The sequence below is a fragment of the Malaclemys terrapin genome, chromosome 8 (assembly GCF_027887155.1).
Source record: "Malaclemys terrapin pileata isolate rMalTer1 chromosome 8, rMalTer1.hap1, whole genome shotgun sequence".
NCBI lineage: Eukaryota > Metazoa > Chordata > Testudines > Emydidae > Malaclemys > Malaclemys terrapin.
The window spans coordinates 74,142,383-74,167,771 of NC_071512.1; the positions used below are offsets into that span (position 1 = coordinate 74,142,383).

General features: G+C 37.3%; 1 protein-coding gene across 2 annotated transcripts in view; it reads left to right on the forward strand.

Annotated features, from left to right (window-relative positions):
• Positions 1-25,389, forward strand: part of DPYD (dihydropyrimidine dehydrogenase) — a 613,360-nt gene that overhangs the window by 212,417 nt on the left and 375,554 nt on the right. For both annotated transcript variants that reach the window (XM_054037742.1, XM_054037743.1), the window contains exons 5-6: positions 4,756-4,917; positions 21,285-21,481. In XM_054037742.1, coding sequence (XP_053893717.1) covers positions 4,756-4,917; positions 21,285-21,481 — 359 coding nt within the window. The remainder of the gene's footprint in view (positions 1-4,755; positions 4,918-21,284; positions 21,482-25,389) is intronic.

Here is a 25,389-nt window from a genome sequence, read left to right on the forward strand (position 1 = left end):
ATTTCCTGATAATAAATGTAATTTCTTTTCATCTCACAGTATTGATCCTACATGTTTTAATAGGTTTTCTCAAGTAAAAAAAAAAGGTCTCATTTGCATGCAAATTATGTAATACTTCTAAGTGATACATGTGGAGATCCTCCTCTGCCTGCTTTCCACTGATTATTGATGTCTGTTTAAGGCTTGTTTCTGTTCTCTCCCTTACCAATGTGTATTTATTGGCATTTTGATGAAGGAAACCAAAAAACATCCTATCCAGTTAGATTAATTTCTTTCTGTGGAAGTGCCTAGGAAAAAAAGATATTTTATGCATCAAGGCATGAGGGTGCATTTATTCCATTTAAATAAAACAATCTCCAAAGCATTCTAGTTCTCGATCTGCTTCCTCCTTGAGGTCTACAAGAATTAGCCAACTGAGTCATTTGCTTATTTATTTATATGTATTTAAAAATATCCCAAATTATTTTAATTCTAAATTATTGTTGTTTTAGGTTGTGCAATAGCCTTTGCTGAGTCATCCTCCCTCCAGTTGCACTGTCTAGCTACCCCTTGGTGCATCATGTCTGATATTAGTTCATAAACTCCTCCGGGTAGGGGTCAGATCACCTTACCTCTTCTGTGAGGGATCCAGCACATCCTTGGGCTCTGTAAAATAACTGTTATGGTTGTGTTATATGAATATGATTAAGAAGCCCATTAACTTAATTGAGAATTGGAATAAGTGCGAAATAAGTGTTTGAATTATATAATGTCAGTATTTTCAATATCAGAAGTACTTTCCTTACATAAGAAGTATCAGAGAAGACTAAGATACTGAGGTAACTCTCTCAGTTAAAACTGGCAAGTGTTTAAGGGTCCCCAAGGATGGATGGTGTCATATAAGTGCAAAGTATTCTTATTTATTATTTGTTAATTTGTCTCTTCCATATGCAAAATGACTTATTGTTGTAGTACAACATGACTGTAATTTTCAGTGGCATAATAAAACTAGATTATACTTCCTGTCCTTATTAGTTTTTGTAAAAGTTTAGAAAAATGCATTCTTTCTAATGATGTCTGGCATGTGTTACATGAGAAATCAGTATAGTAAAGAAGGGATAAATACACAGAAACAAACCATCACAGAGTTGCAAAGTATTTTAGCTGTTGTAGTAAGGACTTCCCCCTCTTTTCCACAGTAAGTGTTTGTAATTGATAATTAGTAACTTGAGTGCCCATAAAGTAGCATAGTTGGTCTTCAACAAGCAAGCAGTAATATAACTAGTAAGTCAAGTGCAAAGGTGTGTGGAAAACTCCAAATCACCTACCTCCGATCTATAATTCTAAATTCTTCATATTTCTAAAAGGTATTTTACTAATACTATATGCTTCCTTAGGACAACCTGCCTTGTGTTGTCCTAAAATTTTCTTTCTGGAATAAAGTTGCTGTTTCAGCAAATGACAGTTATGCACAATTATGAGAAACATCATAGGTCTCCTGAGCACATAGCTTATAGCAGCAGGATCTGTATAACATCGCAATAAACTTCTCCCAAATGGGCTAGTTCGCTGCTCATGATGGGTGAATTTGGACAGGATCAGAAATTGAGGATTTGGTTCAGTGGCTGATTGAAAACTATGTTAGCTTATCTGAAACATAGTAATTATTTTAGAAAAATATTGTTAAAAGAAATATTGTTCCATATTATACTTAAATACAACACAGAAAACATCTAAATATGTTATTGTACTACAAAACTGGGGTAATAGAACATGAGAGCTTTTCACTAAGATTACCAGTTCAAATCAAGTACAGTTCAGAACAGACTGAGGGCAAATCCTAAGTTTGAAGTTGCTTGGACAACTCACTTGGGAAGGTGACAAGGATTTCATCTTGAAAGTTACCATCTGATACCTGTTAAGTAGACCCTGTAAAATGGCTTATACTAATAAAAGAATAGCTAGCTTCCATTATAGTGGAGGCCCTTATCATCCCCATTTCAAACATGAGGAAACCTGAGGCATAGAGAAGTGGTTTGCCCATGGTCACCCAGTAGCTAGTTACAGAGCTGGGAATAGCATACGGGTCTAGGGCTATATCCACTAAGCTGTACTGCCCATGATGTTGATACTATGTTGTTTCTGAATAGACATATGTCCACATTACAGAATTGCCACCAGTAGAATTGACACTAATTGGCTTCTTTTTGGCAGCCTAAGTAGAGAGGCTGAGTGAGCATTGAACCTAAATTCCCCTTTCACTTCTAGAGGTGATCCCTTTAGCACCAGGTTGAGGCATGTTGTTGAATTTGTGTGGAAAGCTTGCAATGCTGCTGCTTTTGATATGCTTGTTCTCTCAATAAGTAGCACACTTTGAGCTCTAGCTTTGTCAGTTTGGTGCCTTTTTATTGATCACTACATTCACTTAAAAATGTTAACACTACAAAACATTTTATACATTCAGTGCATATTGTTTTACTACTTGGCACTGTGATGTGTGTTGCATATCTCACAGTACTTGTATTGTAAAAGTCTCTATATAAAGGTATGTAATGGCTGCATATCAAATCAATAAGTAATGTTCCTCAGCTTAAATTTAATCAAGATCATAATTCAATAACACAGCAAACAATCAACATGATTGAAATTACATAAATGGAGATTTCTAAGGAGGGTGTCACTGAAACAATGTGAAAATGTTTTAACTTTTTCATATATTTTATATATATATATTCTGTCTTAAAAGAAAATATTGTGAAAATTGTACCAGCCTATGATAAAAATGATTCTTAAAGAGGAATAGTTAGTTAATATGATAAACTAAGGATGTTAATTATCTGTAGGCACCAATTTTAATTATGAAGCTTCAAAGATTTATGAATCCTTAATTATCTTTCTTAGATGAAATTACATTTGGTTTTAATTCTTTCTCTTGTACTAAACTTGAAATCAACGAAGATAACTGTCCTGGGCACAACAGCCCCCTCCCCCCCCATATGAAGAAACACAGCAGAATGTGAAGCAAAACCAAAATGTGAAAGTAATGAAAACTAGCTTGTTTGAATTTTGAAGACAAATGCCCAACAATTTAGCTCTGGGTGGTCCTTTTTCAGAGAAAAAAGGAAACAGTCCCTTTAGCCAATATTGAATATTGAACTTAATGTGCTGGATTCTCACTTACATTGAAGATCAGTTACACTGCTCTGGCAGAATAAAGGAGCCATAAAGTGGGTGTAAATTACATTTTTAATCAGGTTAATTAACAGCCACTTCTAGGCCCCTTTACATTGCCAGAGCAGTGAAAAGTGGACAACATAAATGGGAGTCAGGACCAATATCTCACTTACCTGTCACCACAGACAAAACCGCTGAAGGAAGTCCCTTCACAAATGACTTGCTTAATTAACCAATTTTTTCCTGTTTGCCCAAGACTAGAGCTTCCAATTGATGTAGTAATTTAGGAGCAAACCCCTTGACAATGTATGCATGGCTTTGTGATCTATGTAATCATGGAATGGCCAGTGGAATAGGCACTGCAATATGTAGAAGAAAGGCCCAGCTACTTCCTACAAAATTGTTTCTTCAACATTGGAGCCCTAGGGGAACTCACTGTCCCTGACTGCATCATCTGGTTGAGCCTCTGAACATTATGCCCAGTCCTTTAATGTGCCTCTTGGTCAATTAGAACATTTCAAATCCTATATGACTTTTAACCCATATTTTGTTACATAATCAAATCTTGAAAATGTTCTGCATATTCACTACTTGAGTCTCACACTGTGTGGGATATTGTTCCCTTTGAAGATGCACAATGCACGTGTATTACCCTGCTAAACGTGAATGTTGGAAATAAAACTTTCCAGCTCTGCACTGGGAAGGGGCACCTGTCAATGGCCTCTTCACCTCCCACTGGCTCTACAGCTTCTGATTCTTCTGAGCCAGCTATCGTCCTGGTTGGGAAAATGACTCCCTGGCACAGACCAGTGTAGTGATAGACCAGCTCTGAAAACAATGTTCATTAAAAAGTTACTGGAGAATGAGATGTGGAAGAGGTGGCTAGAGGGAATGGAAAACAAGACCTTTCTTCTTGCAGTTGTTCGTAGTTTGGGAGAGGGTTGGAATGTCGCTCACTCCCATCTGCATTTGCTAGCACAAGCCCTCCAGGCCTCTTAATTAGTGCATGAGCCTGATGCTGGTCCCCTGCATAGGTGTGACTTTTATCTTCCCATGATCAGTGGTGGTCTTTAGGGAAACCTCTGGCACCCAAATGTTTCCTGGGCTCTTCTTGATAGTTGTTGTTGTTGTTGTTGTTTTTTTATTAGGAAGTGAGTGAATGGAGAGAGAACTTGGGGCTACAGTTACATAGTGTCTGTTCACCAGCTGCATAATTGACTTAGGAATGGAGAGAGCACTTCCTGGAGTGTAATACACACAACATGTTATGTTTAAAATAAAACTGTAAATCCACTACACAACCCTACAAAAATAACTGAAAATCAACATAAAACAAATTAGAATATTTTGATAATAAAAAAAGAAATAATTGAAAGATTCTTGGCCTGCCATACAGTGAGATACATTCTGAATTTGTCCCCAATCCCTTTTCAGCCATGCTTGGTAATACACATATGTGACAAATTTGTGTCTTTAAATTTTATCAAAGGTGCAGTGTTATTCTACTAGCCACATAAAAGGAACAACATTTTGGATTTCCTCTCTTGAATCTCTGCTTCCCTGTTATGTGGCATTATTGTTGATTTTGTTTTCTTCATGCAGAACTATTATGGAGCTGCCAAAATGATTCTTTCTGACAACCCACTGGGTCTGACATGTGGAATGGTTTGTCCAACCTCAGATCTTTGTGTAGGTGGATGCAATTTATATGCTACAGAGGAGGGACCAATTAATATTGGTGGATTGCAGCAGTTTGCTACTGAGGTATGTAAGACATACAGATGGCTGGTATTTTTACATATGAACCAAAGAATTTTTTAATGATTAAATTTCTTATTGGTGATTTCATTAAATCAAACATGTTGGAATATGCTGTATTGCTAAAGTAAAAATATAATGGTTTAAAATAACTAGTACTTTCCTTGAAGCACATTCAGTAATTTAGCTATTGAAAATAGCTTTTCACAATAAATTATTTCATAAGAACATAGAGAGAACTAGTTGTAATCAAGAAGACAATTTAAAATTAGAGCTTGTCTACGCAGCAGGTTACTGTGCGGCAAACCAGCTTGCCACCCTGTAACATCCCATGTGGACACTGCTATAGCACAGTGAAAGTCCTGGAGTGTGGTTTGACTCATTACACCACCACTTTTAGATTTTTAATAGAGAGAGGGAATTGGATTTAACAAACTTTTCATTTTTAAATTATTTAAAGTGCTGTTAGAAGCTAGGTTAAGACATTTTTTTATTTATTTATGTTTTTAAGTTCAGTATCCTATATGTATGTATGTACATGTATTTATTTGTTTTATTTATGTATTGGAATGACTTTACATTGCATATATATGAACTTATTAAGGGCCAAATCCTATTTCCTTATGCCACTCCCTAACTCTTTCACATGGGGCATATAGAGCCCAACAGGCAGCAAAAGTAGTGCACTTCTACTTTGCAGTGGGGAGAGGTGTTTAGTTTCAGAGAGCCTCCATAAGGGACCCAGGGGAGGGGCACAGCTAGTGGATTTGTGATTACATGGATCCACTATCCAAATTTTCCCTTGAAAGGGAGGGAAAGGGTGGCAGATGCTACTCTAACTTATGAGCTGCTGTAGCGGCCATGGAGAAGCTGTGTCAAATTCATGGTCTCAGGTGATAAGGAGGAGTCCATCTCTTCTGATCATTTGTACAAGACCTGCATACCTGGGCTCTGCAAAAAGAAGGGTGTGGCTCTATGTGAATAAAATGTGTGCTTATATAATGTTTACACCTTGTATATTTTATAATTAACCCCATGATTACAGAATCAGTCAATCTTTTATATATGATGACCCATTTAATGGACCATATTTATAAATAGAGGGGTGTAATTTTGGTTCCCTCCACAAAGCCTGGGAAAAAGGCTGACCCACAGGTCAAAGGATAGAATCTTTATTCCCCCTCCCTGGGAGCATCTGATTGTGTATCTGCATGGACAGGCTTGGCCTTTAGTACAGCTCATAGGCTTCATGTCCCCTTTGCACTGTTTATGGCCAAAGGATCTATCTGCACATCTCCTTTCATGCTCCTGCTAAGATATGTCATGGAATTTCTGGAATCCCTCTGTGACCCCTCTGTATTCTGTTTTGAACCTCTTTTCTCCTCTGCTCCCAAAGCAACAGACACACTTTGACCCAATCAAAGTTTGGCCCTGCTAGAGTGGTATCAGAGAGGACTTGGATCAGAATGCTAATCTAGGCCAGGAGACTAGAGGAATGACAGCCAGTGACAGTCTGTAACTTTTTGTCTTACTTTTATATTGAATGACTGGATCATCACAGTCAAGGGACAATATAATCAGCTCTTTAATGACCCTGGCCCATATGCATAAAACTATAACATTTGCTGCAAGACATAAGGCTTACATAAAAGAAATAGATTAAACACTTGTCAGGTATATGATAGATATAATAGTGAAATATTACTGTTTAGAAACCAAATGCAAGTATATCTGTTAAAAATTGATTTGTCTTTCCCTTTAGTCTTAATGCCATGATTAATAGGAGGGAATTATGGCTTGATAGATTTTGCTAAATATCTGCCATTCTTCTTCAAAAATCTTTAGAAATCTATTAAAAAAAGCTCAGTGCTGGCACAATGATTGATGCTAAAACTGCAGGACAGAATGAATAGCTCAGAATGGCTTTCACCACAGTGTTTTAAGTTTTGTTTAAAGTGATGTATTAGTAATCTAAAGTCCTAACACAATAAAGTGATGCTGTGCAATTCTGCCTAGTAATTTTAAAATTTACTGAAATGCACTTTTTTGTTTGTCTTTTCTACATACAATTTCTTTATTTTTAGTAATCTGAAAATATATCTATTGTTGATATTTTACAACTTAATAAGATTTTAGATTTATCGCAGTTTGTTGTTTTTGATGACTTTGTATACGCTATAGCAATCATAACTAGCAATAGTATGCAGTCATGTTTGTAATAAATATTGACTTTAGCACTGACAGTTTAATTTCTACCAGGTAAGACAGAAGATCTCTTTAGTATTTGAGTTGTAGAAATCTTGGAAGATAGTCAGCTTATTCAACAGAAAGAAATATCAGTACTAACAATTCTGTGTAACTGAAATTAAAAAGAAAATCAGTACATGCAACAGCACAAGTACTGAAGGAATCATAAGTCATTACCAGTAACACAAATAGGCCCTGATTCTGCAAACATTTAAGTGTGTGCATAGATTTATTTCCATGGATGCTTACAAATTGTGTATTTTAGACAAGCAACGTGAGGATATTAATATGAGCTGCACATCAATGGTGCTTCTCATGCACGGTGTAAAAGTTTTTTTTCTCCCTAGTGTCTTATTTACTAAAAACTACATTGTGCCTAAAACCAAATTTAACAATTTTTTTGCATAGAATTAATCTGAGGATAATATATGTGATTCATTGCACGATAAAGTAATAATAAAAGGCACTATTCAGTTTGCTGAGATGAAGACAAATTTGTAGTATAGCAGGAATGCAAATTAAAATGGGAAAATACATGGGTATGACGTATGTCCCTTTTGTATGTTCCTTTTCTGTACAGTGCCTAATCTGTTCATATGTCAGATAAAACTCACTAACTGTAAAATATTTGTCTTGCATATTTTAAAACACAAAATATGGAACCTCCCACCTATTACACTTTTCTTATTCCCCTCCCAATTTTTTTTAACTATTTGCCTCATCTTAAAAAAAGATATTGTAATCAAATAAAAAAAAAGAAATGCATTTAAATAAAAGGAATCTAGATCCTGACAGTTAAATGTGAAACTGGACAACATTTTATGTTATACGCTCTGTGTTTGTGATATAGAATGTGTATATTGTGTGCCGTTACCAAGGTAACAATTGCAGCTAGAGAATATTGTGGAGTAAAAACTCACTGTGATAAATTAAGGGAGTGTCAAGAACTCAGCGTAGACCTTCTGCTGCACAGGTCAAAATTATATTAATATCTTTCCTTCCCTTCATTCTCCTCCTCCTCCCCATTACCTAGTTGCTTTTAAAATCATGAAATATTTCTATTTCTTGGAATGCAAGTTATGTGGAACTCTGCACTGTAGAGCAGTGCTTCTCAAAGCCAGTCCGCCGCTTGTTCAGGGAAAGCCCCTGGCGGTCCGGGTCGGTTTGTTTGCCTGCCGCGTCCACAGGTTCGGCCGATCGCGGCTCCCGCTGGCTGCGGTTCACCGCTCCAGGCCAATGGGGGCTGCGGGAAGGGCTGCCAGCACATCCCTTGGCCCGCGTCACTTCCCGCAGCCCCCATTGGCCTGGAGCGGCGAACTGTGGCCAGTGGGAGACGCAATCGGCTGAACCTGCGGACAGGTCAGGTAAACAAACCGGCCCGGACCGCTAGGGGCTTTCCCTGAACAAGCGGCGGTCCAGCTTTGAGAAGCACTGCTGTAGAGTATAGTGACAATAAATATAGGTAGAGCTGTATGAATATGAAATCCACAGAATGTACTAACATTTACTTCTTTCTCAATGTTTAGTTACATTTTGTAGGCTTGGAGCAAAAGTGAAGTGCAATTTATTTGACTGTTATTTATTGATGTATTAGTAAGAAGTTTAACAAATAATATATTTCTGATTAATATTATTGAGTTTAAAATTAATTTTTCACTGTTTGCAATGAATTATTCTGAATGGAACAGCAGAAGCTAAATAAAAACTGGATTATTTCAATACTTAAATACGGTCTGGACCATGTTCTTCCCTGACTCTCCTCTCCTTACCCCATGGAGGCTTTGTCTCTCTTTAAGGATATCTTCTGGTTGTTGTTACAGCAGGAAGCAATTGGGAAAGAAGATTTAATAGAACATTTTCCTAGAGGCAAGTTATTTGCGGGTAGTTGCTATTAGATAAATTTGATAGTGGCTTCTCTGACTTTAAGTGTTCACAGAGAAACTGGATTGCTATTCTGATACGTCACCTCCTGAGGTTACCCATCAAAATGAGAACTGAGCATTACTCTCTGTTAATTTTTTGTATTCGTCTTGATGAAACCATTTGTCTTAAGGATTGCTTTAATTCTTAATTTGAAATCAAGTTGAAGTCTAAAAAGACTGAGTAAAATATAAAATCGTGCAGCTTGTTTGAGGTGATAGGCAGGAATTAGTGCCCCGGCACAGGATGTGGATCCAGGGACTTCAGATTTCTCAATCTGGTATTGACAGAGACTTTCTCTGAGTTCTTGGACAAGTCACTTCAACTATCTGGATGAAATTCTGGCTCTATTGAAGTCAATGGGAGTTGTGATATTGACAGGGCCAGGATTTCACCTTCTGTCTCATTTAACCAGCTTGTAAAACAGGGTATAACAATATTCACTTAACTGCTTGACAGAGCTGAGGATTGTTCTTTGAAGATAAGCAATATATATTTTCTAAATATTATTTAGGCTTACAGAATTTGAGTAGTCTTTGTGTGAGGACTTGGGCCTCAATTTTGTCGGCACTTACTGATGTTCACAAATGTGTGCAGAATTAGTGATTTAATTTCTGCTGGTGAAAAGAAATGGTCAGTTTTAAGTACCTGCTCATAGATATGGTCTATGGAAAAGGCTTTATTTCCTGGACCATACATTGCTAGTAAATAAAACTACTTGAGTGAAAATAAAATTTTACAACTTCAGGAAGCCTACAGATATCTGTACTTTGCTTAATATTTTATTTAATTAAAATTAATCCACAGCTTATTTTTACTTTAATAATATGTTCAAATGTACCTTAATAATGCATTCCTGCCTACAGCATTCATTCAGACAAGCACCATTGGGAATTATTGGAATGTATGAGGATAGTACAATCAGCTCTTAAAATTTACTGGCTTTATTACCTGGAAAATATATTTATTTTCAGTTGGTGAGCTACTAACAAAACAATATTAGAATAATTCAGTAATATGAAATGTGCTAAAATGTTTCAAGCTAAATTAGTTGAAGTCTGCTCTAATAGCTGCTTGGCATCACATTATTCTTAATGAAGTGTTAAAAAAGCACAGTTTTAAAAACTTTTTTAATCAAGGTATCTTCACCTCTTGTTAAGTATGGGGCTCCAGAAATGTGCACTACACAATGGTGAAGTTGAAGCTTAGGTTACTTACTAACAACTGAGTCCTTTCAAGTGCCTCCTTACTTTTCACAGATTTTTGGAATCAGTTATTTTGTTTCTAAAGAGGTGGTCATTACATTGAGGGTGGGTCATTAAATAGGACTGCTAATCATCCCAGAAGGTGTATTGCTGTGTAGGTGTACTGGGACTCCCAATTCTGAATCCAATCTATTATATACTTCAGTTTATATCAGGGGTTATCAGAGCCGCAGTTCTAGTTTAATGTTGAAATCCATCTTCCATTCTATTCCCACTTTTCCATAACTTTCCCAAACAAATTATTGGTCTCAGTCCAAAGATAAATTAGAGCAAAATTGTCTAGCCATCTTTGAATTATGCACACATGGGGAGAAAGAAAATCTTCTATACTTTCCACTAAGGAATATGATGTTCAGACAACTCAGAAGTGGTTGAAATGAGAATTGGTAAATATGACTTATTCTGTAGATTTCATTAAGACTTGAACCATAGGGTCCCCTAAACTGCTCTAAGGGCTTATAGTAGCTTTAGCTTTTTAAATCACACTGAGAACTTAGTGTGATATAAACAGTTTATTAAGCTTCTAGCGATTCAGTTAAGGACAACACGTCATTCAGGAGGCCTCACATAAGGAAAACAGCTGGTTTCAGGAGGTATCAAACTAATTAACTCCAGAACAAGAGACTTACAAGCTTGGCTTGGTAAAGCCAATAGAATTTATAAACTCTGAAAACTGAATGGTCTGACTTTAATTTCCCCATTCCACACTTGTATAGATTTTGTTGTTGAAGGATTTTGTCATTCTTAAGGTGCCTTAAGAAAGTTTACCAGCTTTCAAATTCAAGAAAATGAATTGTGCATATCTTGTTTTCTTTTGTAATACAATAGAGTGTAAAATCTTTGTTAGAATGTATGGGTTCCATTTTTTTAAAAAAAACTAGCTGGGTATTTTATTTATGTGCAATGCTGGGGAGGAGCCAGTGGTTGTGGTACATGACGGTACCAGTGACATAGGAAAAGATAGGATAGAGGTCCTGGAAGCCAAATTTAGGCTGCTAGGTAAAAGATTAAACTCCAGGGCCTTTATGGTAACATTCTCTCAGATGCTTCCAGTTCCACATGCAGGGCCAGTTAGGCAGAACTGCAGGGTCTCAATGTGTGGATAATATGATGGTGTTCAGAGGAGGAATTTAGCTTTATTAAGAACTGGGGAACTTTTTAGAAAAGGAATAGCCTGTACAAGACGGGTGGGCTCCACCTAGGGTGACCAGATAGCAAATGTGAAAAATCAAGATGGGGGTGGGGCCTAATAGCCCCAAATATTGGGACTGTCCCTATAAAATCAGGACATCTGGGCACCCTAGCTCCACCAAACCAAAAGGGAACCAGATTGCTGGCATGTAAAACTAAAAAAAAATTGTAGAGGAGTTATTAAAGTAAGGGTTGGGGAAAACTGACAGGTGGAAATGAGCACATGATTTGGACAGAGACATCCCTTGGGAGGATTTATTAAAGGGGATGTCATATATCCTAGTAAAGAGGAAAGGATAGAAGTTGGTAAAGTACAGGTAGAAGCTGAAGAGGAACAGCCAAATGAAAGATGAATAGTCACATGAATACAGCCAACTAAATATTGATGAATTTTATAAGTGCTTGCAAGCAACTGCAAGAAGTCTAAATATTAAGATGGGTGAATTTGAGTGCCTGGTGGAATGATGATAATCAATGGGCCATGGTAACACCTGCATACAAAATATATAGGATGACAGAGTAGGTTGTTCTGGTGGTGGAGTGGCACTATATGTGAAAGAAAACATAGAGTCAAAAAAAGTTAAAACATTAAATGAATCAAACAGTACCATAGAATCTTTATGGTTAGAAATTCCATTCTTGAATAATAAGAGTATAGCAGTAGGAGTATTCTACCAACCATTTGACCAAGATGGTGATGGTAACTGTGAAATTCTCAGGGAGATTAGAGAGGCTACAAAAACAGAAAAAACAAAAATAATGGGGGATTTCAATTATCCCCTATTGACTAGGAACATGTCACCTCATGATGGGATGCAGAGATAAAACGTCTAGACACCATTAATGATTGCTTCTAAGAGCAGCTAGTCCTGGAACCCACAAGAGGGGAGGCAATTCTTGATTTAGTATTAAGTGGCACACAGGATCTTGTCCAAGAGATAGATATAGCTGAACTGCCTGGTAATAGTGACCATAATGTAATTAAATTTGACATCCTTGGGGGCATTTAATTTCAAAAAGGGTAACTACAAAAATGTGGAAGCTATTTAAATGGAAATTAAAAGGAACAGTAGCGAGTGACATGCCTGCAAGCAACATGGAAACTTTAAAAAAAAAAACCACCATCATGGAGGCTCAAACTATATGTTATACCCCAAATTAAAAAACATCAGCAAAAAAACAGGACGAGGACCAGAAAAAGAAATACCATGGCTAAGTAAAGTAAAAAAGGCGGTTAAAGACAACAAGACATCTTTTAAAAATTGGAAGTCAAATCCTGCTGCGGAAAACAGAAAGGAACATAAACTCTGGCATGTCAAGTGTAAAAGTATAATTAGGCAGGCAAAAAAGAAATTTGAAGAGCAACTAGCAGAAGGCACAAAAACTAACAGGAACAATTTTCTTAAGTACATCAGAAGTAGGAAGCCTGCCTAACAGTTTGAGGGGCCACTGGACAATCAAGGTGCTAAAGGAGCATTCAAGGAAGAAAAGGCCATTGTGGAGAAGCTAAATTAATTCTTTGCATCGATCTTCACTGGAGAGGATGTGAGGAAGATTCTCACATCTCAGCCATTCCTTTCGGGTGACAAATTTGAGGAACTCTCGCAGATTGAAATGTCTGTAGAGGAGACTTTGGAACAAAATGATGAATTAAACAGTAGTAAGTCACTAGGGCCAGATGGTATTCACCCAAGAGTTCTGAAGGAGCACAAATATGAAACTGCAGAACTGCTAACTGTGGTATGTGACCTGTTGCTTAAATCAGCTTCTGTACCAGATGACTAGAAATTAGCTAAAATGATGACAATTTTTTTTTTAAAAACAGACTTCAACTGTGATCCTAGTAATGACAGACCATTTAACTTCAGTACTAGGCAAATTAGATGAAGCTATAGTAAAGAACAGAATTGTCATACACACACACACACACACACACACAAACAGGATACCTTGGGGAAGAGTCAACACAGCTTTTTTTAAAGGGGAATCATGCCTCACCAATCTATTAGAATTCTTTGTGGTCATCAGCAAACTTGGACATGGGGATCCAGTGGATATAGTGTACTTGGACTTTCAGAAAGCCTCTGACAAGGTTCCTCACCAATGACTTTTAAGCAAAGTAGGCGGTCATGGGATGAGAAGGAAGGTCCTCTCATGGATCAGTAACTGGTTAAAAGATAGGAAACAAAGCATAGGACTAAATGGTCAGGTTTCACAGTGGAGAGAGATAAATAGCAGTGTTCCCCAAAGATCTATACTGAAACTAGTGCTGTTCAACATATTCCTAAGTGATCTGGAAAAAGGGGTGAACAGTGAGGTGGCAAAATTTGCAAATGATACAAAATTACTCAAGATAGTTAAGTCCAAAGCTGACTACAAAGAGTTATAAATGAATCTCACAAAACTGAGTCACTGGGGAAGAAATTCAGTGTTGATAAATGCAAACTAACGCACATGGAAAACATAATTCCACATATACAGACAAAATTAAAGGGTCTAAATGGGCTGTTACCACTCAAGAAAAAGATATTGGAGTCATTGTGGATTGTTCTCTGGAAACATTTGTTCAGTATACAGTGGCAATCAAAAAAGCTAACTGAGTGTTAGGAACCATTAGGAAAGGGATAGGTAATAAGACAGAAAGTATCATAATGCCACTAAATAAATCCATGGTACACCCACATCTTGCATGCTGTGTGTCATTCTGGTCACCCCATTCCTAAAAAAGATATATTAGAATTGGAAAAAGTACAGAGAAGGGCAACAAAAATGATTGTGTATGTAACCGCTTCCATATGAGGGGAGATTAAAAAGACTGGAAGTGTTCAGCCTAGAAAAGAGGCAACTAAGGGGGGGGGAGGGATATGATAGAGGTCTGTAAAATCATGAATGGTGTGGCAAAAGGTGAATATAGAAGCGTTATTTACCCCTTCACATAACACAGGAACCAAGGGTCACTCAATGACATTGATAGGCAGTAGGTATAAAACAATCACAAGGAAGTACTTCTTTACACAATGCATTGCCAGAGGATGTTGTGAAGGCCAAAAATATAATTCAAAAAAAGAATTAGATACGTTCATGGAGGATAGGTCCATCAATGACTATTAGCCAAGATGGTCAGAGATGTAACCCCATGATCTTCATGTCCCTAAACTTCTGACTGCCAGAATCTGGGACTGGACGACATGGGCTATGATAAATTGCCCTGTTGTGTTCATTCCCTCTGAATCATCTGGCACCTGCCCCAGTTGGAAGACAGGATATTGGGCTAGATGTGCCATTGGTCTGGCCCAGTGTGGCCATTCTCATGTTCTTATGATTCTTACGAATTAACTACAGTTTGGAATAGGTTTTCTCATTTTAGATTTTTAACTAAAAACAATAAAACTACCCAAAACAATTTTTCACTTTAATTCAGTTTTGTTCATTTTTAAAATAAATTAATTTTAGCTATTCTGGAATTATAGTAGTTTATCGGAAGCATTGTTGGTGTGATTTTCCCCAACATTTTATGTTGGTTTGTGTCTCAGATGTGCTGCTAAGAAGCTAAATAGTAAATCTAGAGATGAAATGAGCTACCTAATCCAGATTTGCAATTTGCAACATTGCTGTTGTTAATACAAAGAGCATTCTGTGAATTGAAAATAGTGACCAAAGGAAAAATTGGTAGTAAAATACAATTAGAAATTAATTAAATTTTTAAACTGATAAAATGTAATAGACAACTAGAAAATTTTCATAGTTTGCATAAAATAAACAGTTTGAGGTATAAATTAACACTGAATTGTACATTAGAGTCTACAGTTGTATAATGTATGTGCGCTATTAGGACTGTTGTATATGAAGAATATTCACTTTATATTATAGCACACACACAAACCTACATTAAAATTTGTATTAAGGTTGCAAAGTCAAGTACTCCAAAGTTAAGAAATGCCAAAATTTCTATGCAAAAGGCTATGCAACCTTAATTCAGCCCCCTTGTATGTAGGCATTATAATATAATCTTTACTTACATGATTACATACTATTTTCCCCCCAGAAACTGTGCCTCATTCAGAGACCAGTATGAGAGTGCTCACTTAGTGAGTTTTATTCAATGTTTTGTTTTATCCTCAGTGTTCAGTCTGTGACCCCACTCTGCACACTATTCAAACTCTGCTCTCAAGATGGAACAGGGTGAAACAGGACAGTGAGAGCACAGGAAAAGGCTTCTTGTTCTCAATTCAGGGCCTAGGCCCAGACCCGGCATGGCATGAAGAAGTCAGAAATTGCGATTGCAGGGAAAATCCTGCTCAGCCCTCCTGCAGCCTTGGGCTGGAAAATGCCCAGTGAAGATGGAAACTTTGTGGAAAGTCTAGTAAATCTCTACTGAGCATGTGCAAATGGATAGCGAAAGCTACATCCCTTACACCAAGGCCACCTCTCTGGCAAATTTAAAGTCCCACCTCCAAAGCATGGTGGCACTAGATATGACAAGATCATGGGCAGGAATGGATAGAGCCCTTGAGGTGAGGCTGTAATGGAGATTTTGAAAGGGAAAATATGTGGATGATTTCACCCTTTCTCTAGGGCGGGGGAGAAAATGGTGAAAAGGAGAAAAAAGAAAAGGACAATTGGACTCAGAAAACTCAAACTGAAAAGCACATTGGAAAATTGGTTCACAACCTTTTGTATATACACAAAAGTAATGCATGAAGAGAATCTGGGGTTGAAGTGTGGCCCTTTTAAAATATATGGTAAGGAGGCAATACGGTCTAGTGGTTAGGATGTTGGACTGGGAATCAGGACCTGAATTCTTACCCTGGCCTTGCAACAGACCTACTGTGTAACCTTGAGTAGGTGGTTTTTCTCATTTGGGGCAGTGGAGGATCAGAGTTTGCTGTAGGAACAGAAGACCAAGACCTATGGCTGAAATGCATTGAAGAAGGGGGTGGGGGAAGTGTTTTAATTCTTCATGCAAATACAAACATGCATAAGGAGTGTGGAGAGCAGGATGGCATTTGTTAGAGGTTACAAGGGAAAGAGAAAATCCCTGACTGGTAAAAGTCCTACTAAGGATTGCACTTTACCTCTCTTCACCAAGGTATCATAAAATTTCTTTATAACTTGCCCACAGTCAGGGCGGAGGAAGAAGGGAAGATGGTATTCACATGTAAGGTGGTATTTTACACTTACTTGGTATGCGGAAATAATTACCTTCCAATAGGATTTGTACAGTGGAACCCAGTGAAATTTAATCTCTTGAATTATAATGTAGTGAAACTTCACTGTAAAATGAGTGAAAGTCTTTTGAAATGCACTGAAGCAATTTGCAATTTTCACACTATGGGCCTTGACAGGCTTAAAATGCAAAACTCCCATTGAACTCCAGATGGCAAGATATAGCAGGCTCCACTGTATCAAGACAGTTTTAGCCTATGCACAAGAAGACAGAATTAAGGTTGAGCATTCAGACTTAACTTTTAGAATTTCCTGCACGATTGCTTGATTTCTCAACCTTAACATTGCAGTAATACCTGATTTCCCCCCACCCCATTTATTATAACAATTGATTAAATTTTGAGTCTGACGTAGGTCTATACCATTTCAGTTAGTGCTCCTTTTTGCTGAACAATGTATTTAAAAATAAAGAAAATGTACGAATAATATTTGTATATACGTACTGCATAATTTATGCATTAAAATATGCTAGGTACATAATTTATATTACTGACTAGCATTCTAATACATGTGCACATGCCTTTAATATATAAAAACTAATGGAAACGTAAAAAACGGAAAAGCTGCTACCTCCTTCTATATGAATTTAACAAAGGACACGTTTTAAAAAAAATCCTATTCCATTTTAGTTATCACAGTCTAGTTTCACAGTACAATGTAAGCTTTTCAGCCTGTGAAATCCATTAATAACCACATTAAACCCTCTCATATTGTATGAGTTGTCAGATATAAATGATTCTTTTAAAAACAATTATCTATCTCTTGCTTCGTGCAGTTAGTTAAAATGCAATGCCAATTTACAACGGCTGGTAAACATTTTTGTTTTTTAATCATTGGTTTACCTAGCTGAGAGTTTTCAAGGCAGTGTGAAGAAAATGAACATTTGTTCAAGCCGTAAATGAAAATTTCAGTTCATAAGTTTGTTGTGCCAAAGTTTAACTTGAAAAGAATATGCACTTCCTATTTCTGGGGAGAGTGTGCTAGATGTCACCCACAATTCTGGTAATGTGTTTATTAACAGTATACATTTATAAAGGGCTAGATGGTGCCTGTAGGGCACAGCCTTGCATTGGGAGTTACATAGCGCTGTACTGCCCCTGGGAAATACTGAAAGGTGCTCTCCCTTAGAGAGGCAGAGTGATTCCCAGGGCTCTCTCTAGTGTGATATACTGAGATTTTTCATTGGCAGCACAAACTGTTGACCCCTTTTAAATGTACGAGACTGCAGTGCTATTACCAAGATACACTACTGGGATCTACAATGCCCCAAAAGTGCCAGAGATTAAATGGAGCCATAACTCCCTTCCCCATATGCACTAGCTAGCAAGGGCAGGATTCTACATGGAAAATGCTTAGAGGCTGCAGTCCTGTCCTGTCCTTACACAGTCCATAGAAGGCAGAGAGGGTCCTTCTTCCTGCTGTTACACTCTGTGGTCATAAGGGCCAGGCAGAATCTGGTCCAATGAATCTGGACTCTGTCATTGTATATGATTTAAACTGTTGTTTAAAAATGCAAAGCGTGAACAAACTTTGTGATTTTTTCATTGTAAAGAAGTAACTGCCTAAGTTATATTTTCAGTTATAACAGCTAGTGGCTTTGTCATAGACCCCAGAATCAGAGCTATGCCCCAGCTTTTAAACAGGAACCCCATCAGTCTGCCAGACCCACAAGGGACTCCAGTGTTCCTTCAAGATAGGCCACACTGCCTCCTGACCTCAGAGACAGAGGCTCTGGGCTCAAGCACTCCTGCTTCACACTGAGCTCTGCCCAGTGAGTCCAAGTGAGATAGGCTCCTCCTCATAGGTTTGTACACTCTTCAGGGACTAATGCACCTTAGCATATTTGCAGTGACACCAGGCAGTGTTTTCAAAACAATAGGGTTTATTAGTCAAGTGGAACACAGCATTGGAAAGTCCTTAGATTAGCATACGGAAATGAAGGTTAAGACCTTCTGTCTGGCCAAGCCAGAGCCATCCACCAACTGAGCTGTAATGGACTCCAATATCGTTTCCGAGTAGCAGCCATATTAGTCTGTATCCGCAAAAAGAACAGGAGTACTTGTGGCACCTTAGAGACTAACACATTTATTTGAGCATAAGCTTTCGTGGGCTACAGCCCACTTCATCAGATGCATAGAATGGAACGTATAGTAAGAAGTTATATATATATAAACAGAGAACATATATATCTTCTTACCATATGTTCCATTCTATGAAACATGTTCTCTGTATGTATATATATCTTCTTACTCACGTTCCATTCTATGCATCTGATGAAGTGGGCTGTAGCCCACAAAAGCTTATGCTCAAATAAATTTGTTAGTCTCTAAGGTGCCACAAGTACTCCTGTTCTAATATCGTTTCTGTCTCTCTCGACTTGTAATGGGCTCCATTACCACTTCAGTCTCTGTCTGACCCTTTTGTCAGTCCCAGGTGAAAGCAGCGAGCCTCTTCCAGAAGTCCACTCCTTTCCCATTGCCAATCATCTCTCCACCCTTTGTTCTCAACCTGATTTCTGCTCTGCTTCCCTGTTGAGAGGTGTGAGGGGGGTGGGGAGGGATAACCTCCTTCTTCTTGGTCATTGATTGCTAGGTGTGAATGATCTAGTCATTGGTGCTTCCCATTGTCTCTTTTGGATTCTGCATTGATATGGGTCTCTTTCAGCAAGTTCCAGACAGTTCCTTAACAACCATTTGTTGCTCCCCAGACAGCAAGGCAACATACACCCTCATGTCTCCTGTGCTGCCCCAACAGCAGACTTAATGCCCCCCCCCCCCGCTACCCCCCGGGTAGCAATACAAAGTACGGAGAGAAACTGAAGTAGACATAGGATTAATACAAATATTAGAGAAAATTCTCACCTGACCTCTGAAAATCAGACCCATTTAAGTTGTCCCAAATTAGAGACCCCAAATTGGAACACCCAAAATCACTGAACATCTTTGAAAATCTGGCTCTGAAGGCTACATTTTCAGAGTTCTTTAGGTACCTAAAGAAGCAGATAAGAACCATATGGGATTTTCAAAAGCACCTAACTCCCAATAAAATCAATAGAAGTCAAGTGCTTAGGAGCTTTTGAAAACATCACTAGATGCCTGTCTACTTCTTTAGACATCTAAATACCTTTGAAATGTGGGCCTATGTGACTTGCCCAAGAGACTATTGCATTATCACAAAAACATTTTTCTTTAACAATAAGGCTAATCTGGACCCTATTTTGATGGAGGCACCCAGTAAGGGACTCCACATCTTTTTTTTTCCAGTGTTCTCCTTCTCAGATGGGGGTTTTCTCCATCCCTGAACTTTGTTTCCCATAAATCTCAATCCTAAAGTAACTTTGGGACTCTGTGCAGGCTTTTCATCAATGCAGGCTGTATTTAATTGTGCACACTATATTACTACTTTGGGTTCCCCTACTTTCTATTTACTTGTGCAAGCAGAGTAATTCCAAGTGTTTTAGTTTCTATTGTTGTATGATTTTGGTGGAAGTATAAAGCATCAGGTTGAAGGTCAAGTGATTTGATCCCCTGAGAAATGAAATAAAGAAATATTCCATGCATGGTATCTTATTACCAGGAATCCTAGTTTTCCATGATCAAAAAAACAAAATTCTCCACTAAAATCCATAAAAATCCATGTTTTTCTGCTATTAAAATGAAATCTGATCACGAGAGCCCCTCTGCCCAGGGCTGAAGCATCCCCATATTCCTGTGTGTGCACCAGTGGCATGGGGTTCGACTGTATGTTTCGTTTTTACATTTTGTGAAAAAATAAAAAAAGATTTTCTGTAAAATTGCAAATTACGCAATTCTTCCATGGCAAATGGATTTCTAGGATCACTACTTATTACTCTTATAAGTTTGATATTATGAAGGGAAAAATAAGTGGTGATACTTGAGCATGTTTGACATATTGCTAATTTCTCCAATAATGTCTCCTTTTATGGTCATGTGCTTTGGTCCTTTTAAGGTGCTAATGGAGCTATGACGGTTTATACCATCTGAGAATCACACCCCAGAATAGTAGCTGTGTAAAAGACCAAAATGAACCTCTAAAGAAACTAAAACTGAGAACACAGTGCTGCTGTAACATGAAAGGATACATGGGATGGGGAGTCATGGGAGATTATTATAAAACATTTTGCAATTGTGTTTGCCATATTGATACAGTCTTTGATAACTAAATCCTGCTCTGAGCTGTACTAGTGCACAAAGAGTGAAGGGAGCTAGGGGAATAGCTTTTCAGCCAGGCAGGATTGACTGGCAAATTGGGGATGGGAGGAGGAGTCTATTTGCTGTGCAAGCGAAGATTTTCTATAAGAAATCCCTTTCCCTGGACCCAAATGAATATTTGTATGCATTTATATAATGGTAGTCTATTTTAATGGATTGAAATAAAAAAAATTGTAATAATACTAGCAGAATATTACATTGTGATCAGTATTTTAAAGCCATTTGTAGTAAAATTTGAATACTGGGATTGTCATTGTACAGTATTTATCTTCTTAAATGTATTTCTTTTCAGGTATTCAAAGCTATGAATATTCCTCAGATTAGAAGCCCTTCCTTACCTCCCCCAGCAGAGATACCTGAAGCCTACCATGCAAAGATAGCTCTCTTTGGTGCTGGGCCTGCAAGTATAAGTTGTGCTTCTTTTTTGGCTCGATTAGGTTACTCAGACATCACCATATTTGAAAAACAGGAATACATTGGCGGCTTAAGGTAAAAACTGGGAAAATGGGTGTTTCCAGTGGTTGTGGTTCCAGTGCATATGAAATACAGTTTGTTCAATTCTGGTCAAACCATAAACTTAGGGGAGATAATGACAAATTTTAAAGATTCACTTAAAAAAACAACAACGAACATTCCTCATCCATGTTAAATATTGTCCTTAGTTGCACATATGTTTGAAAATTCCCATTCAAGTTCAGTGACTGTAAAGAACCAAATTATGTTAAAAAGTAGACTAATATATGACTGCTATGAAGGGAAACATAGTTTTCACATCTGCAGCTTTTTCATTTAGCCATGGAGATATGAAAAGAATTGGAACTGAGATCTGCCTTCTCAAAAGGGCATACACACTTTTTCCAGTTCAGGTTGGACAATCACATCAGTATCTGTGTATTCAAATCCTTGAGCTGTACATTTATATGAGGCTTTGCTCAGGTTCTAGAGAACCTTTCCCCAAAAGTGTCTATACATTTTTTTTTAATTTTGGTTCTAAATGACCGAACATTAACTATTTTAATGGCTCATTTATTGCATTAATAAACAACAATGTACAGTGTTTCAGACTTTTAATAAATTGGAATGTCACATGCTAAATGGGCTGATTCTTCACTCCATTACACCAGTTGAAAGAGCAAAGAATCAGGCCCACTATGTCTACATATTTTAAAAAGACTAATGTCACATCTCTTTTCATTTAAGTGGTAATCCAGGACACAAATTATCTTTTGTTTACTTCTGACAGCCATGAGTAGCCCCTTCTGTGTGGTGATTCTGAGAAATACGGAATGGGTGTTCTCTACCCACTTTTAGTTTGCTCTATGAAATACAAAGCTGCAGTACTCACAGGTATTACCAGATGAATCCTTTAGAAAATTTAGTAATGAATACCTTCCCCTAAATCCAAAAGTTATATTTAAAGAATCATGAATTGCTGTGATTCTAGCTCTACCATGTGCAATAATGAATAGATTTGTTTAACATAATTTAAAAGCATTTTTAATGTGGTGGAAATGTCTAAATTTAGAATGGTTTTATGAAGTTCCCTATGCAAGTATACATGGAAATAAACATAAAGCCATCATCACATACAGTTGGAGTGAAACCTGTGTTTACAACTTCGATAAATCATTCTGTAAGGGTGAAATTCACACCTGATTTCCACAGCCATTTACAAAGCCTGAGTAAATGGGATTTTTGCAGGTAACTATACAATAAAAGAATAGAATCCATTTCTTCAGTCAGGGTGCAGGGCAGCACTGCAATCTTTCTGAACCACTAGAACATCACTTATACCATCACCACACAGAAAATATGGTAACAGGTCCTCTGCATTGAGGGATGAATTTCTCCCACTATGGCTGTAATTGTGATTATGTCTTCCAAGAGTGGTGGCACCTCTAAATGTGTGTTAATATATTTTAGAATTTGAATACTGGGTAAATATAATGTCAATACACAAATAAAATATCACACATTTAAAAAAATCACAGTGAAGTGTAAAAAAGGAGGACCAAGTCTGTCCCTGGTGCAACACCACTGAAGTTAATGGAGTTGACACCAAAAATGAATTTGATCCTCAATGTCAAATACTTAATCCCTGGAGGTTACAGAGAGTTAAGCAATGCTAGAAAAGTAGAGCTGATGACTTCCATTTAGGTTCAAAACTGTTCTGCCTAATTACCAAAAGTGTTAATTTAGCTGATTGTGTTATAGACACTTCACCACACAGACCCATTTTACTAACATTGACTGCCATAGGGAATTGCAGATTTTGTGCAAGACGTATCTATCCACTTAATGAAGAAGCATGTATTGGTTTTTAAAAATATTTTATTGAAAGTCAGTTTAGTCACTTTTAAAAAAATGCTGTTTCTTACACTATCATTTTATCCTGTTGACAATTCACATTTACTTTGTGCTCAATGCTGTAACTTTGTTATTAATTTAAAGGAACACTTTCTTCGGTTACATGAAATGCATATCAATACATATGTAATCTGAGCAGTGTGAACTTTACTCTGTGCCCGTTCATTAAATTTCTAACTGAATTAAATTTAAATTTCATTCAGTCACCTTGCCCCCTTCCAAAAGGCCTTACTTCAGGAGTCACCCATTCCCATGCGGTCTGTGATCTTCTTTCCTACTTTCCATTCTGGAAGATCACAAGGTTAGCAGCAGCCCTAAATAATGACAATGCTTTACTCTCATTCTTTGTGCAAAACACCCATTGACATTTAATGGGAGTTCCACATCTGGAATAAAGACAGAACATGGCCTTAACTACTTTTGCTCTCACTTTGACATTGGTTTAGAAGGAAAGTTAATCTGAGAGCTGTCATCCGTAACTGCGGCCACAGTAACTTGCTCAAATTAGGCCTGAATAAAGACTAGGAGTTGATGGGTTATATATATCCTGCTTACTGTATTTTTCACTCCATGCATCTGATGAAGTGATTTTTATCCCACGAAAGCTTATGCCCAAATACATTTGTTAGTCTCTAAGGTGCCACAAGGATTCCTCGTTGTTTTTGCTAGTACCTTGCTAATATTTTTTTAAGAAGTTCAGCTGCCCCTGATTCTTTTTTAAGTGACTTTGTAAATAATTCAAAATGGCTAAAAAGGCCAAATTAGATTTGTATTTGGAATCAATTGCCTTATAGATGCAGTGTTGGTGCTTTTTTAGGCTCTTTTTTTCTGAGCATGTTGTTCTTCCCATGTATATCAGGATTATACCTAGTTTGAAGAATATTTACCTTGGAGAAGGACAGCAGATTATTCCAATTTCTATAACATCAAAGTGCAACAATATTGATCTCTCTCTCTTTCTCACACACGCTCTCACACACACGCATGCTCCTTTTTAAAGGAATTAAAAAATTAAGGAAAATATTCTTGGGAATAGGGGCAACTACTGAATAGTACCAGTGATAGACTGGGCCCATCTCATATTTGAGAAAATGAAAGGCCTTCAACAAATATATTTATGGGTTGAGAAATAGTGGATTTCTTTATTGAATCTCTATTTCATTATCCTTTGTCTTGGCTCACTCTTTTCTTATTGTGACATGAAAGTTGTATTGTCATGACACATACATTATGTTTGAAATATAGAATGCTTTTAGTTACATGCTGAGCAGAAGAGCACCAAGATGGTCAGTATTTGAAACTACGTATAAAAGAAAGTAGTAAAGTCAACTTTTTTGCTATATATTTATGGTTGACAAGCCTTAAAATAAATGAAACCTGCCAATGTGTCAGAGTTAGATGTAAAGGGGTTGGAGTAGTCAATAATAACATGTAAAATGGAACTAGTACAACTCTCTCTGTCACAGGGCTTTGTTACAAGAAATTATAACTATATTAATTTTGGCAAGAGATTAGGTTTCCAGAAGATTTTGGAGTGTCTTTCACCTTCTGGATGTTGTATCATTTTATCTTTATTGAATGAGGACATTTAAAACGGCCTTCACTAGACTTAATGGGCCAGACTGTTCTGATTATAAATTGGGATAGTCCCATCGAAGTCAGCGCTGATTTATACTAGCTGAGGATCTGGCCCTATATATTAATACCCCTGGAGCAGTAAATCTGTGGTATTGGGACATTGAAGAAGACTTCAATACCCTCATTGCCCCCCACTTCCAAGAAAAAAAAAGAACAAAGTAAGAACATACATTAATTTAAACAGTAATCGTGAGTCTGGAATAAGACCATATTTCAAATTACTGACTTCGTATATTGTAGTAAAATGTAAGGGAACTTGTAGAATATAACTGGAGGGTGAAATGTGCCCAGCATTGACTAGAAAATAATTTAGACATCCAACTTAAAAAAAAATGGAAGTTGACTATTAATTATAGGGTAACTTCATCATTTGTGGCTAGAATCTCTCTCTG